The 14,739-nt window shown below is 50.2% G+C and overlaps 1 protein-coding gene across 2 annotated transcripts; it reads right to left on the bottom strand.

The window, feature by feature from the left end:
* Window positions 1-2,533: 2,533 nt before the first annotated feature.
* Window positions 2,534-14,136, bottom strand: BAG2 (BAG cochaperone 2). Of its 2 annotated transcripts, XM_031434479.2 has the most exons (4): window positions 13,879-14,136; window positions 5,316-5,425; window positions 3,425-3,878; window positions 2,534-3,241 (listed from the first exon to the last, which is right to left on the bottom strand). In XM_031434479.2, the coding sequence occupies exons 1-3, from the start codon at window positions 13,989-13,991 to the stop codon at window positions 3,466-3,468; spliced, it is 636 nt and encodes a 211-aa protein (XP_031290339.2). In that variant the 5' UTR covers window positions 13,992-14,136; the 3' UTR covers window positions 2,534-3,241; window positions 3,425-3,465. The 2 variants fall into 2 exon arrangements, with proteins under 2 accessions (XP_031290339.2, XP_064332683.1); XM_064476613.1 differs by having other exon boundaries at window positions 2,534-3,878.
* Between the last annotated feature and the right edge of the window lie 603 nt (window positions 14,137-14,739).

Below are 14,739 nucleotides of genomic sequence, written 5' to 3'. Positions count from 1 at the left end.
CGCTGTGCACCAGTGGGCCGGGCTCATCTCCAGCTCACAGACGGAGGGCGGGGAGCGGTGGCCGTGTCTCCCTCGGGTCCCTCCTCCGCTCCGTGCGCCCACCGAGGTGATAGCATGTGAGACAGGCGACGTAACTAAATAAAACCTGGCTGAACGGTTCCCTTCTTACCTGCCCCAAGGTGCTGGCGCGCTTGTACTTCTTCAAAATAAAGTAAAACTGACAGCCCGAAGGAGGCGCCGTCCCCTCACCAGGGACTGAGTCCCGCGCTTGTCCGGTTGTCGCAGGAGCCTGGGCCCCTGTGTCCCGGCTCCCGGGGGCTGGGCCTTCTCTGAAGACCGTGGAGTCGGGCATTGGCCTCAGGACCTGACTCGCAGCTTCAGGTGAACTGCTTCAACGTCAGAAGTCGTTAACTGTCAGCATCCTTTTTAAAACCTTTGAAGTAGCTACTGGTAACTTGCTGAAGTGTCCCCATCACCACATCATTAGGGTGTCTGCTTCTCCGAAAACAAAATGAACTGAAACTTTGTCCCGCACCGCGGTCAGGCAGACGTACTCAGTCTTAGTATCAGTCATGAACCACAAGAGCGCTTGCTTAGGTTCTCACCCCAACGTGGGAGCCTGTCACACAAGTGAGTCTACTTGCTGACAGGAAGAACCTGAAGCCGCAGTGGGGCCTGACGGGCCCAGGCCCCTGGGTGGCTGGCTGTAAGAACCTTAGTCAGGTAGTGTTTCCCTTTCTTCTCTCTCGGAAGATCTGTAGGATGTTGGTAAACGGTCTCCTAAAAACAGAAACTTTGGGTTTAAAGGAAAACTGAACCCCCGTCTGTATTTTCATTACTACTCAATACTGCTTGTGTACATCTGAGTGGGAAGCCACTGTGTGTGTGGCTGTTGGTTGCACGTGTGCCCTCAAGCTTAGTTTAACACATACGCCTCAAAAATGTCATGAAAGACGAATGCGGGTAAGCAACAAGTGAATGCGTCTCAACACGAGAATTTTGTGATCTGTATCACCAGTGTGGGACCAGACAGTAAGTGACTTCTTTATAAATATGTCATCTTTCAGGTACTCTGCCAATATTTAGCCTATTTATTTTATTGATACTTAATGCAACTTAGTAGCACTGTGATTTAGATCATTTTGCTTTGGAAATTGTTTCTCTGCTGATTATCAGTATCATTGTTTTAAAGAAGAGTTGTTTTGTCTTGTTTTGAGGCTTTGTTTCCCAACCCCCGCCCCCCATAATAAATGCGTTTACTTTGTGCTGTGGCACAGAGTAGCCACAGCTCAGACTGACTGCACAGGGGCTTTCTGTGTCGGCCACGGGCACAACGCTCGTCCTGGCTCACCCCCTGCCTGCGTGTTGTCCCCCCACCCCCCGCTGTGACCTGAGGTCTGGCCTGCATTTGGAGATGTGCTCATGGTGCACCCTGGATCCAAGCGCCAGGACAGTTTCCAGTTCAGTCTTTTCTGACACCCTCTGTCCAGTGCCTGCGCAAACTGTGCCCCACGTACCCAGTTCTGCTCACCCCAGGACAAGGCACGCTAAGCCGGACCGGACCCTCATCCACCCAGTGTGCCTGACGCCCTCCTGCTCCCGTGCGGGGCGAGCCGGTCTGTCCCATGCTCCGTGGGGTGAGGTGAAATGAAGATTTGTGTGATTCTAGGGAGTTTCATCCCCTGAAATTAAATTACATTTCCATTCTTGTAAATAAATAATGAAGGGACACAGTGAGGCCCCCTGAGCTGGCAGTGGGGCCCTGCAGACCAGGGCCTGGGGCAGCTCTTGGGTCTGCAAAGCGGGGTGAGTACAGAGGAGGCAGAGAAAGGCCTGGGCTGACGTGGGTGAGCAGGAAGGGAGTGCTCCCCAGAGAGGAAGGGCCAGGAAGGGGAGGGGGCAAGTAAAGGATGCCGACAGCCTTTGAGAACTTGAGGAACACTGGATTGCCTGCTGAATTTTCAGAAAGCTTATAAAGAAAAAGATGGCACCAAAGGAAAACCTGTAACAGTGACCCTGATGGGAGCAGACTAGTCTGACAAGTCAGTATGAGTGACAGTGACTGTTCCCGTGACATGCAAAGACTCAGGTGAGGCTGCCTCGGGCTGGCGATGAAAACTGTGACTGTCCTCAGACTGTAACTGCCTTTTATGAAGAGAGACATAAACGCATAAAACCACTGTGTGAAAACCAGTGTGAAAGTGCCTTCTGCAAGAGACCACGCTCTGCGCCGTATGCGTCTCTAAATCTACCTTTACTGAAAAGAAGAAGAAAAAAACTGCGAAAGAATATCTCCCTTTTAATGAAAACTGAATTTGATGTGTTCATTTTGAAGCAGTGTTTGGGGAAGTTGGAAGTTTTTGTGTATCAACAGCACTAGTTTCTTTGAACAAATGAAAGTGTTCTGGTTGCTTCATTTGTCACAGATAAAAGAACAGTCAGTACACTGGCAACCTTGTTAGAGAACGAAGTGCAATCTAAATTAAGGTGTTTTAAACCTAATATTAGGAAAAAATGCTCAGTGCTGAAAAGCTTTCAGTGAAATAGCTACTCTTTAATTACTGAGGAAAGTATAAATTGATTTAACTTTTATACAAAAAACTGGAAACATACCGACCATTAAAGTGTATGTACCCTTTGACCCATTAAATCCCATTGCTGGGAATTGATACAAAGAAAATAAAAAACACAAGAGAGAAGGGGAAAGCTCCACGCACACAAGTACGTGGCAGGAACAAGCAGCAAACTGGAAGCAACCTAAGTGACCGGTTAGGGCAGCGGGTCAGCAAAGTGTGCAGCTACGCAGAGTAGAGGTCTGTCAGCTGAGAATTAAAAGCAGACTTTATAAAAAGCATTTAATTTTTCTTTCTAAAAGCAAGTTACAACATTGTCTTTCTGTAATGATTAAACATTGGAAGAAATGATGCATTTGGAAACATGGAGATCCGGTTGTTGACAGTGGTACAGAGGTGAATTCTCTCACATCACATTTTCCTGTATATCAAGAAATACATTCATATCATGAGATGCATAAATCTTGAGAAGGTTCAAAACGCTGTGACGCAGATGCCTGGCGGCCGGCGGCGGTGCAGGAGCGCCTCCCCCTTGGTGCAGCGTGTCTGGTCCAGCGCGTGCCTTCGCGCCGCACAAAGCCCACAAGAGGACCGTGGTGCTTTGGCCCCTCGCGAGCGGAGTGTTCATCCACAGAAGAGTAAAAATACACATGTATGAGTGCTCGAGCCTAGTATAAGACAAGAATCCCATCTAAAAACTTCTAGAAAGGTATAATCAAAATATTTCTAGCTTTGTTATTCATAAAACTAACAACACTGGAATATTTTCCTCGCCGGAAACAGCTATCAATACCAAATCCGTTGCTACGCCTAACAGAAAGAACTAGTTATCACTTAAAACAGTATCTTACCATCTTTAGGTCATCGTTTAGAAGGGCTCTTAGGCTTGAAACTAGTTGAACCTGCCCTCGGCGTTCTGCTGCAGGGCTTTGGACCCCGCGCCTTTCGAATGCTCCAGCAGCTTGATGGCCTTGTCAGAGTTCTCAATGTTTCTAAGCAGAGTCTCCAGGCGTCTCTTAATTTTCTTCTGATCTTCAAGAGCACAGCCAATGACTATGGACTGAAACTTCTGGTCCACCGGCCCAGGCGGCACCTCAGACGAGCACGCGCTGTATAGCGACATGAGGTGGCTCTTGGCGTTTCCCAGGTCGTCCAGGAACTTGCTGACCACCTCGTCGATGATCCTGGTGGCGTGCTTGAGGGACTCCTGCTGCTGGGGGTTCCGTATTGTTTCCACCGAAACTTCAACTGTCAGGGTTCGTCCCATCAAGCGGTTTGCAGTCAGATTTAATTCTTCTCTTTCTCCTAAACGTAAAGAGTGTGAAATATCAATCAGTATGAGACAGAAACTCATCTATGTCGAGAACACTAAGGCGTTCATTTGTGGTTAAATCTATTCTGGAAGCACCTGTGAATTTCTTACAGGTGAGAGGTGAAACCACAGCAATGCGATTGGCTTACAGGGGGCATCAGATGACTGACAGGCTGCAGACTGTGTCTCCCTGAAGGTGTTTCCCTGAAGGACACCAGGTGACTTCTCAGGCTGTCAAGTCTGCAGAACTTGGGCAGATGTGCATTTGTAACTGGGAAGGAGACCGGTCTTAATAGAGTGAACAGTGAGTGTAACTGCGGTTTTGTGCTGGTCAGACAAGGAGAGCAGGTGTCCTGGGTCTCCGTGAGGTTGTGCATGTAGGTGAGGAAAAATTACTGTCCCTCCACCTTTCTGAGCTTTTGACTGAGACCCCCTGTAGTAAAAGACAGATTAACAGGGAAAACCCCTAAGTTTAGCAACATGTATACATCCCTTATACAGGGAGATCCCCAGGGAAACTGAGTGACTCCCGATATGGCCAAACCTCCACCTTAAGTACCAGCCTCAGCCCGAGATGCTGGGGAGGGAAGAGGCAACAGGAAGGCACAGTAAACAGAGGTCAGGTTTTTATGTAGCTGTAGTGGGTGCTTCTCCACTGATGAGTTTCCTGTAATTTACGTCACCCTCTCCCTGGTACAAAGAGGGAGATGCCCTTCCAGATGGAAATTTCCTTTATAAATGTAAACTTCCCTGACAAAGGAGTAACTTCTGTTCTGTTTTCAGAGCTTCTCCTGTGTCTGCAGTCTCTCAAAAATAATCAGTTCAAGATAATCCTTACGTCAAAGAGGCATATTTGCACGTTCTGCATGTGTATCAGAGTACAATGCCTCAATTTTGGCTGAGAAAACAGCCCTGATACTGGAGGAAAAGCTCTCAGAATGAGGTGCTGACTTTACCCCCTGCGGACAGACTCAGGCAGGCAGTGGTCTGAGTCCTGGCCAGGGGGAGGAGGACTGGGTGGGGAAAGGTGCTGTGCCAGCATCTCACTGTTTATAGGGGCATCGGCAACCTGTCCCTCCCTTCCCAGTCCATTCCTTCCTGGGGACGGTGAAGAGACAGACCCACCATGGATGGAGCGGTCTGGGGCTGGAGCACAGCGGGGACCATGGCCAGCACAGGCCGGCTCGCTCTCCACATGGAAATGGCTGTGCTGGGTCCTAATCTGTTCTCTGCATTTCTCCCCTCCCTGTGACACCTCAGCGCATCTCCTCCGTCCTCTCTGCTTCTAGCCTCTCACCCTGTCCTCTGCCTTCGCGTCTTGTCCAGTCCAGGCACTTCTAAAGCCCAGAATGAAGGACTGAGGCGTGGGAACCTGAGGCCGCTGGCCACCCCCGGCCCCCGGCCCCCCGCCCCGCCCCTGCCGTGCTCACCCTCGCTGATCTGCCGCATGTCCTGGCTGTTCTGGATGCTGTGGATCATCTCCAGGAGGACCTCCTTCTCCTGCTCCACAGCGGTGGCCGCCTCCCGCAGAGCCTCCACCCTGTGTCACGGGGACACAAGACAGTGACTGGACAGACATTAGCGGTCCTCACCTCTCCATCTGCCACCCTGTCCAACTCGTGGCGGGGGGGGGGGGGGGCTGGCACGGGTAGATCAGGAGTTCAAGGCTTGCAGATACACACTGCTGTACATAAAATAGCTAAACAATAGGGGCCTACTGTAGAGCACAGGGAGCTGTAACTATATTCACTACCTTGTAATGGCCTATAATGAAAAGGAATATATGTATGTGGAGCGGAATCACTGTGCTATACGCCAGAAACTGACACTGTAAGTCAACTAGACTTCAGCTTTTAAAAAAAGATGATTACGATGATAATCAAAAATTCTGTATTCCTTGTTTTTTTCTATTCTTTTTAGTCTGGGTGCCCTTTGCTTCGGTTCCCTCCCCGCTCCCAGGCCCAGCAGTCTATTCAGTGCTTATCTGCCTGTATTTGTTCTTACAGAAAAATTTGGTGTACTTGTCTATTTTCAGCGTGTTTCTGTCTGTTTGTTTTCTCGCTCAGAGTAATTTACGAAGAGCCACCCAGGTCGCTGTGTGTACGTGTGATTAGCAGCTTCTTGCAGGTGTGTGGGACCCGCAGACAGACACAGAGACACACACACACACACACCACCCTGCCATCCTGTACACTGGCTCAGCGGGGACACCGCCCGTCCCGCTCAGCGAGTCCCTGCCCCTGCACGGCCCCCATCAGCATCCATCCTGGGGAGGGCCTGCCATGCCTCTGTAGACCATCCAGCTAACTCCCTCCTGGCTCCTCCAGGACAGCAGGGCCGAGACCCTGTGCCCCCATAGCCCTGCGACACTCAGCACTTCCCAACCTTCTCACCGTTTGCTGCCAGTCCCGTAAGTGCTATAATCTGCATTTCTTTCATCACTACTCATTTTGGGCGTCTCTCTGTCCTGTGAGCCTGTCTCAGCCTTTGCCTGTTCGGTTTCTTTTTTAAACTGGGGTTTCTGTCCTCTTGCTGATTTGCACAAAGTATTGCTCCCTTGTTGGTGACACTGCGACCATCTCCTCCCATCCTCTGAGGGACGGCTGTGTCTGAGATGCCCTTCCCTGGGCAGACAGCCCTACTCTGAAGCGACCCAGTCCATCTTTTCTTGGTTTTGTTTTGCCTCATGGTTCCTGCTGTGGAAGTTCTGTTTCCGGGTCCTCCCATCCCGAGGTCATAGGAGATTTTCCTACAGCCCCTTCTACTAACTTGATCTTTCTCATACTTACGTCTTCATCCATCTAGAATCCACCTTTGTGTGTGGTTAGGTAAGGGCTTCATTTTTCTCCAGTGAACCATTTCCCCAACATTATCCATCAACAACCCATCTTTCCCTCAGTGGTCTGTGGGTTATCCACCTCCAAAATCTCTATCCCACCCGTTAGTGTTTTGACTATTCTTACACCAACACCCACTTTTTAAAAAATAGCACCTGCTTTGTAATATTTGGTAGAACTAGTCGCCTAATCTTTAAAGGTAACTGAGCTAATATTTAGACTTTCATTCCTCCCTAAACCCTAGCGTCAGTTTCTTGGGTGTCTCACAAAACTGGAGGACGTCTGACATCTGTAGAGCACTGTCATTCCCCCTTTATTCAGAGCCTGCTCTGTTCTTGGTTAGAGCTCTGAAGTCTGAATGGCACTCTTAAGGCTCTTCCCATACTTTGGATATTGTTTCTACTGTGAATAACATTTTAACCACATTTTCTAGTTGGCTATTGATGGTTACAGAAATGCTGTTCCTGTGGCTTCATGTTGTAGCTGGCAACCCTAATGTACACCTATTAATTTTAATGGTTTTTTACTCTACTGTTTCTTCTAGATTGATGCTCATATCATCAGCAAAAAATGATTAGTTCTTACCTCTTCCTCTTCAACCCTATGAGCTCCTGTTTTTCTTTCTCTATAGGGCTGACTGAAGTCGTCCTGTACTATATTAGACAGTGGTGTGACAGCGGGCATCTTTGTCTTATCCTGAATTTAAAGGAAATGCCTCTCTGCAAGTTTTTGGTATAAAGCCCTGATCAAACTTCATAGCACCACTTTCTCCAGCTCCCCCAACTATACACACATGCCCTTACACTGAGCACACCCAGCCGCTAAAAAACGAGGCTGTGGAAGTTCTATATACATGCTCCCCAGTGTCCACACCAGCACTATTTACAACAGCCAAGACATGGAAATAACCTAAAAGTCCATCAACACATGACTGGATAAAGAAGTTGTCACACACACACACAATGGAGTACTATTCAGCCATAAAAAAGAATGAAATAATGCCATCTGCAGCAACATGGATGGACCTAAAGATGATTAGACTAAGTGAGGTCAAATACCATATGATACCACTTATATGTGGAATCTTAAAAAAAGAAAAGATGCAAATGAACCTATTTACAAAACAGAAACAGACACACAGACATAAAAAACAAACGTATGGTTACCAAAGGGGAAAGGAGGGTGGGGAGGGATAAATTAGGAGTTTGGGATTAGCAGATACAAACTACTGCATAGAAAACAGATAAACAACAGGGTCCAACAGTATAGCACAGGGAACTACATTTGGAAAACAAACAAAACAAATTAGGCTGTGGAATCATGAGAGCAAAAGAAAACAAAATCCTGTAGGTCTGAAGTGCTCTGTCTCCAGGTCCCTCTCTCATTACCCATCACAACACAAGTATGTAAGTTGCTGACTTTTGCAAAATAAATAGTGCCAGACTTCTCTCCAGCATTCAGACGGTCTGAGAGGCACAAGATCACAGAGGACCGGAACCAGCGGGAGGAACAACTTCAGCAGCGTGTAACTGACACGTGTTCCTTCCATATAAGGATGTCCCCCCCTCACCCCAGCTACACATCCGCCTTTTCCCCAGCGGGCACCCACCTGTTAGCCCCCAAAATAGCACCGACCCACTGTACAGTCACAGGGTCTCTGTGCATCAAGATACTAAATATATGCTGGGCTTTGTGTTTATGAGAGCCGGCAGGAGCGAGAATCTTACGCAACCAATTTGGGTGGACCGCACGGCCAGCACCCGCACTGTATAAATAGTAACAGTTCGACATCAGGCTGCCCTTCCCCGGGCTCACGGCGCGCTCCACGCTTCACACGAGAGACTCAGCACACACAGGAGGGGCCGGGCTGGCCCGAGTGTGACACGTTTGTGCTGAAAACACTACCCACGACTGTGGCATTGAAATGGCACACAAGAACCAGCTGCTTGGGAAATGAGAAGACACTGAAAGAAGGGGTTAACTTCCCGGTTTTCCTGAGTTTGTATTCCAGTGTAGGGCGATCAAGAGAACTGAGTGTTACTCTAAAGAAGGCTGCTTCATTTACTATAATTAGTCACAAGAGAATGTTCATGGAGTTGTTAACAAGAAAGTGGTTTGAAAGGAGACACTCTGGAAAAAAAAAAATAAATCTGTCCTATACAGAAGATATTCTGTCATTAAATGAGACCAAATACACAGGAAATCAGATGGAACTTCAAAGTTCTGCTCATTTTTTTCCCCACAAGGCTAGAAATCGCCAGGGCATATCCCCTGTGAAAAACAGATTTCATCTTTCATAGAACTTCTTATATATGATTTTATGTAAACCTGTCTCATTTCGTGGCAGCAGTAAAATGTCATTCTTCAGAAAATATTCCGGGGGTGGGGGACTGGCATCACGGTCCTTTCATCTGCAACATTCTTTTTCCCTGACCCCTGCCTACAGGCTGATCCTTTTCCAAAACCCAATCCTTTTGGCAGGAACTGTTTCCTTAGCAACCTCCTCCTTCCCCTCCACACAGTCAGCTTGCGGCCATCTAGGGTACGGACTACGTCATCGGCTTTTTTTTTTCCCTTAAAAGAGCTGAACCCACGTCTCTACATCGTTTACCTAGTATGTGTACTGTTTATCTGCTGTTGGGATCCTTAACTTCAACTCACATATGCATCCTTCTGTCTATACCCCTTCTATTAGTTCTAGAAAACTGTTAGCCATTATATCTTCAAATATCCCCCACCCGCCATTCTGTTGTTCCTTCTGGAACTCTGCGCGGACGAGCGCCAGGTCGCCTGACCGCATCCTTCACGTTTGGAACACATCACTTGACTACGCTGCTCTTGGCGGAGAGGGCAGTTCTGTTTTTACTAGCAGAGCCTGGAAGAGCTACATGCCCAAATCGGGAAAACTTCTCCTCACATCCAGGCTGGCCCGGGCTGTGCTCCCAGAAAACTCTCTGCGTGAAATCACGGCTAGGCAGGCTGAAACCAAGAGAAGCTGTGGTCAGAGCGTTGCCGTGAGGACGGGACTGAAGTGCACCCTGCCTCGGCTGGCCTCCCGCAGTCTGGGGACCACAGGGACAAGGTGCTGGGAGGTGACATCAGTGTCTGGCCACCCGACATGTCCTCTTATACGATGTAGGGGTGTGGGGACTGCCGGGACCTCAGTCCTGCTGCTCAAACCAGCACTGCCACCACAGACTTCAGTTCTCTTTGCCTCAATGTCCTCATTTACGAAATAGGGATCATGAGACAGTGCTTGTCACTCAGTGAAGTAAAGATTTCAACACAGTGACTGACAGCATCAACTAAAAAAAGTTATGTGTTAATACAGGTGCAGAACCCATGGGTGCGGAGGGCCTGCTCCTACGCCGTTTTCTACAAAAGATTGGCGCATCAATGGATTCTGGTAACCTAGGGGGCCCTGAACCAACCTGCGAGGATACTGGGGGACCATGCTCTGTGCCCAAGGGCCGGAAAACACTGGCTTCCTGTTCTTTATCACATGCTTACTGTCACAAACTCAGGCTTCTAAAAAACAAGAATCTGTGCTTTCATAAAAAGGAGGGGAAATGGCAAATGGACTTATTTCAAAGAAATAATTTCTAAAACAGGTTCTTAAAGTCATAGTCTTGTCTCTCATTCAATACTCTTGTATCAAAATACTAGAGTGATCACTTAAATTTTAGGCAAAGTTACGATTCTGACAGGCATCCTAAATCATCACCAAAATAAATTACATTCACTCCTGAGACACTTCAGTGTAAAAACGGGACAGTGTTGAGTGTTAGGAGCTACTTGTTAGCAGTCCAGCCTCAGGCCGGCCACCCCAACCCTCTGGACTGCAAGGCCCTCACTTCTGCAGGAGATACTCCAGGTCCTCCCCTTGCCTCACAGTGTTTTGGAAGTTTCAAATGATGACGTCTGTGAGAGATGACCTTTTCAGTTATAGGCTCTAATGTAATATTAACTGTGATGCCACCTTGCCTTGTGACTCCTGGGACGTCGGCACACCCCGAGAAGCTTTACGACATGGGAAACTTGCAGCTCAAAGATCCACATCACCCCTGCCCCATCCTCCACTCCTCGGCCCCACAGAAGCCACCGCCACTGGCTGCGAGGTGGGGAAGGGGCCACAGCACGACCAGTTTGGGGAAATCTGTGAACAGCTGCTCTCCCAGTCCCATGGTTTCCCTTCTGCCTTCTCCACGCCCCACATCCCAGTCATCTCCATCACCATCCGGAGCCTCTGGGAGCCACTCAGTTCCTGGCACAGAGTGGGTGTTCCGTGTTGACCTCCTTCTGCTGAATCACGTATCCACCCGTGTTCTACTCCTGCATTTGGAAACATGCCATATTTAACTCTAACAAAACTCGGGCATGAAGCAGTAGGCTCTACGGCCAGTCTTCCCGGGTTCCCGCTGTGCGGCCTCAGACACATCTAACTTCTCGAGCCTCAACTTCCCAGCTGGAGAATGGAGGTAACAGTAGTTTCCACGAAGGCGTGGGACCTGCTGGTCTGCTCATCGCCCAGATAACTGTCAGCGGGTGTTAGTTATAAATTATGATTACTGCTCAAGTAAACAGCAACGATCATAAGCAAAGGGTTCTGAGCCACCAACGAATGGGAAACTCAGACACCACATGAACTAGTCATGAAAATCGGGACAGAAAGCATCACCTTTTTAGGTGGAAGCGAAAAAGGAGGTGAGTCGGGGCCACAAAAGAAAGGCTGGCGTTGCTTCCCGAACGAGCCGCAGAATCTCGCCCAACAGGTGAAAGCAGTTTAAACATCGTGTCTCCAGGTCACACGCCAGGTCATAAAGCATTTAGCATAATTCTGTTCACAGCTTCACATCTACTCGATAAAGTGAGGCATGAACCTCATGTTTCCTTTTTAAACTTGATCTTCGAGGCACAATTCCGGTTTTTGACGACGCAGTGCTCTCGCGCATCCCCCACCGTGCGGTTTCATCAACTTCTCTGTTCTCTTACCTTCTGAAACACTGCCTTAGCCTTCAGTCAGCATTCTTTTTTTTTTTTTAAGGAAAAAACAAAGCTCACAAAAATCTAAAAGGACTAGAAAAGTTCTTAAAATGAACAATTAGACACCTATTAGTCAGTCTTCCCCCCTAGCACAGGTTATTATCACTTGTACCCAGGAATCAGAATTCACTTTACAGTCATCAAACTTCAGAACATAATCATGTTCCAAACCAGAGGCTTTCTTTTCAAGCTGAGGACCTGACTGCGTTCATACCTCCCAGGGCAGGGCATTAATTCAAGTGTGAGGACAGTGACTCAGCTTGAGGAGAGGCGGGGCAACGTCTCCTCGTTCCTCTAAGAAAAAAATCCTTTCTTTCTGACTTGGGCAGAGAGGCCCCTGAAATGGTCGAGGGTGTCTGCTAGAGACCAGGCACCATGCTGAGTCACTTGTTAGCTATCTGAAAGGAAAGAAAGTAGCCCCAGGTTTGCTCCCCCTTCTCTGGGGACTGAAAGCGTCAGGTCCAACCACGGGAAGGACGCCCTGCATTTCTCTTCTTGCATCTGTCCACTCCCACATCCATCCCACTCCTGAATCTGTCTCATTCCAAGCTGAACCCCAAAACCGGCTTTGGCCTCACATGTCTCTGCCCGTTGCTGCCCGTGAAATCACTGTGCCACAGAATTTCTCATTTTCTGATTAGACACTGTTTCTTGCCATAATACTAATAATTAAAAATGAGTATGTAATAATAAATAACAATTTAAAAATAAACGTTAACAAATTATAATAAATGTCTCATTTGGTTATTAATGAACTTTCTTGGCAAACAGACCTCTTCTTGTTTTGGTAGATCAATCAAGGGAGATACATGCAGAGCTTCTTCAAATTTCTGTGTTACACACGCCTTTGTTCATCCAGAACCTGGTGAAAACTATGGGAAAAAATTCTGTGCGGTTTCAGGGAGTTGTGGTGCCTCAGTGAGGCTGTCATTTAACTACACCTGCACGCAATTTACACAGTAACTTTAGTGGCATAAACGCTTCCAGGAAGTACCTCAAAGTTTCCCTACACTAAGGGAAGTTTTTCCAAAATTTCTTACAAATTATTTCGTAATTCCATACAAGCCTACCACTACACGTGCGGCTAGAGTGTCCCTGGCCACCCGGTTCTACAGGAACTGACCGCACGTCCTGGAAAGAATTTAGGAGAAGGATGGGAATGAGGCACCCTGTGCTCCGGCAAAACTGGCAGAACAGGCCTTCCGAGAGATTTTCAGGAAATTGTTAATGAAGCCACATTCTTGTATCTTCCCAAAGCTAAGCGCGAAAACCATTAGCCAAGACATCTGCCCTCTGACCAGCGGTAACCTGCTACCAAACGCGCGCCCGGCCGGCCCCCCTCTTCCCCCCAGGCTGTGCTCTGTGCTGACTCGGATCCGCACGGACCCCCATAACCAACGCCATGCTCTCACCCTGTGCGTTTTCATTTCAATCCTCACATTGATCCCTCAATGAAACCTTAAAATCAGGTAAGAAGGGAAAACTCTGACTCTGTGTTTTCGGGCCAGTGGTCGGCCCCTGGAGGGCAGGTGTGAGCAGGGTCGTGGGGAAGGAGCCCTCTGCACCCGGACACCGGGCTGGTTGCGGCAGGGGGTTGGGGGGCCCCGCTGACCCCCACCCCGCGGGCCCTCACCGACCCTACTCCTCTCTGGTCCTGGGATCAGACAGATTCCTGGATTCTATTTTTCTATTTTGCTCTTAAGTGTTTGGGAGTAAAGATCTCGATCATTCACAGCGGCGACCACTAAACTGCCGCCTGTCGTAAGAATGCATAAGAGGAACAGAGTGGGTTGAAAACAGCTGGCTCACAGAAGATTCGAGAAGCTCGGTGGACCCGCAGTGTCACAGCGCTAATCTCAAGTCCCGTCCCCGTAACTTTCCCTTCTCTGATTCGCCTGCTCCCACCGCGGGGGTCTGGTTCCGAGAGGACGCGGCCGCCCGAGCGCGGGTCCGCTGCACCTCACGCGCCGCTCCGGGACTCGGGGACCCGCCAGAGCGAACGCGCCGCACCTGCTCCGCCGAAGCCGCCTCACCGCGCCTCGCCCGCCGCCGCGCGCCCCCCGCTCCCGGTTCCCCGCTCTCTGCTCCCGGCCGCCCCGGCCGCCCCGCGCACCTGAGCTCCAGCTGGTCCAGGCTCTCCAGCAGGCGGCTGGAGCGGTCGGCCATGGACGAGGAGCGGCAGAAGCGGCCCTCGTTGGCCTTGGCGCTGATCTTCGCCTGAGCCATCTGAGCCCCGCGCGGGCGGCCCGAGGTCACCGTCGGTCCCGCGGCCGCAGGCGTCGCCGTCACCGCGCGCCACCCTGTGACGCGCCGCCGCCGGGGCCGAACCGGGCTCGGGAGCGCTCGGCGCTCGCTGTCCGCGGCTCGGACGGGCGCCGGGCTGGCGAGGAGGGGAGGCCTCACGTGGCGCGGAGCCTCGGTCAGCCCGGGAAGGCGGCCCCGCGGCCCCGCGCCCCCGCCCCGAGGCCCGCTCGGCCCCGCCCCCGGCCCCCGGCCCCGCCCTCCCGGGCGCTAACTGCCGCTGGGTTGTCGCTGCCGCCCCGCTCTCCCGGCACAGGACTCTGCGCGAGGACAGCGCTCGGGCCCTGAGACGCGGGCGGAAAGGGCCCTCTGTGGTGCGGCGGCTCCCGGGCGGGCCGCACCCTCCTGACCGGCGCCGGTACCGGCTCTTTCCGGCAGGAGAATCAGGAAAGCCGGACGCCACACTGAAGCTAACAGCGCAGGAGGGAAAAAGCTGCCCCTCGTTCCCTGTCCAGTGGATGCAGGACTTCCTTTATTTACACCTACTCTAATAAAGGGGTTCTTAATGACTTTTTTTTTTGTTATAAATTATTTGTTGGAATTTGAGTGAAATAATCGTTCTTATTTAGGGCCGTTTGACACCCAGTGTCCCGAAGTCTCCCGGTAGGAGTGCCGGGACGCAGCGGGCGCCAGGCGGACTCGAGGAGCCCGCCCCGGGGCGGGGCCGGAGCCG

The sequence above is a fragment of the Camelus dromedarius genome, chromosome 19 (assembly GCF_036321535.1).
Source record: "Camelus dromedarius isolate mCamDro1 chromosome 19, mCamDro1.pat, whole genome shotgun sequence".
In the NCBI taxonomy this organism is placed as follows: domain Eukaryota; kingdom Metazoa; phylum Chordata; class Mammalia; order Artiodactyla; family Camelidae; genus Camelus; species Camelus dromedarius.
Note: the sequence above shows the minus strand (reverse complement) of the source record. Positions and strands in the feature narration are given on the sequence as shown.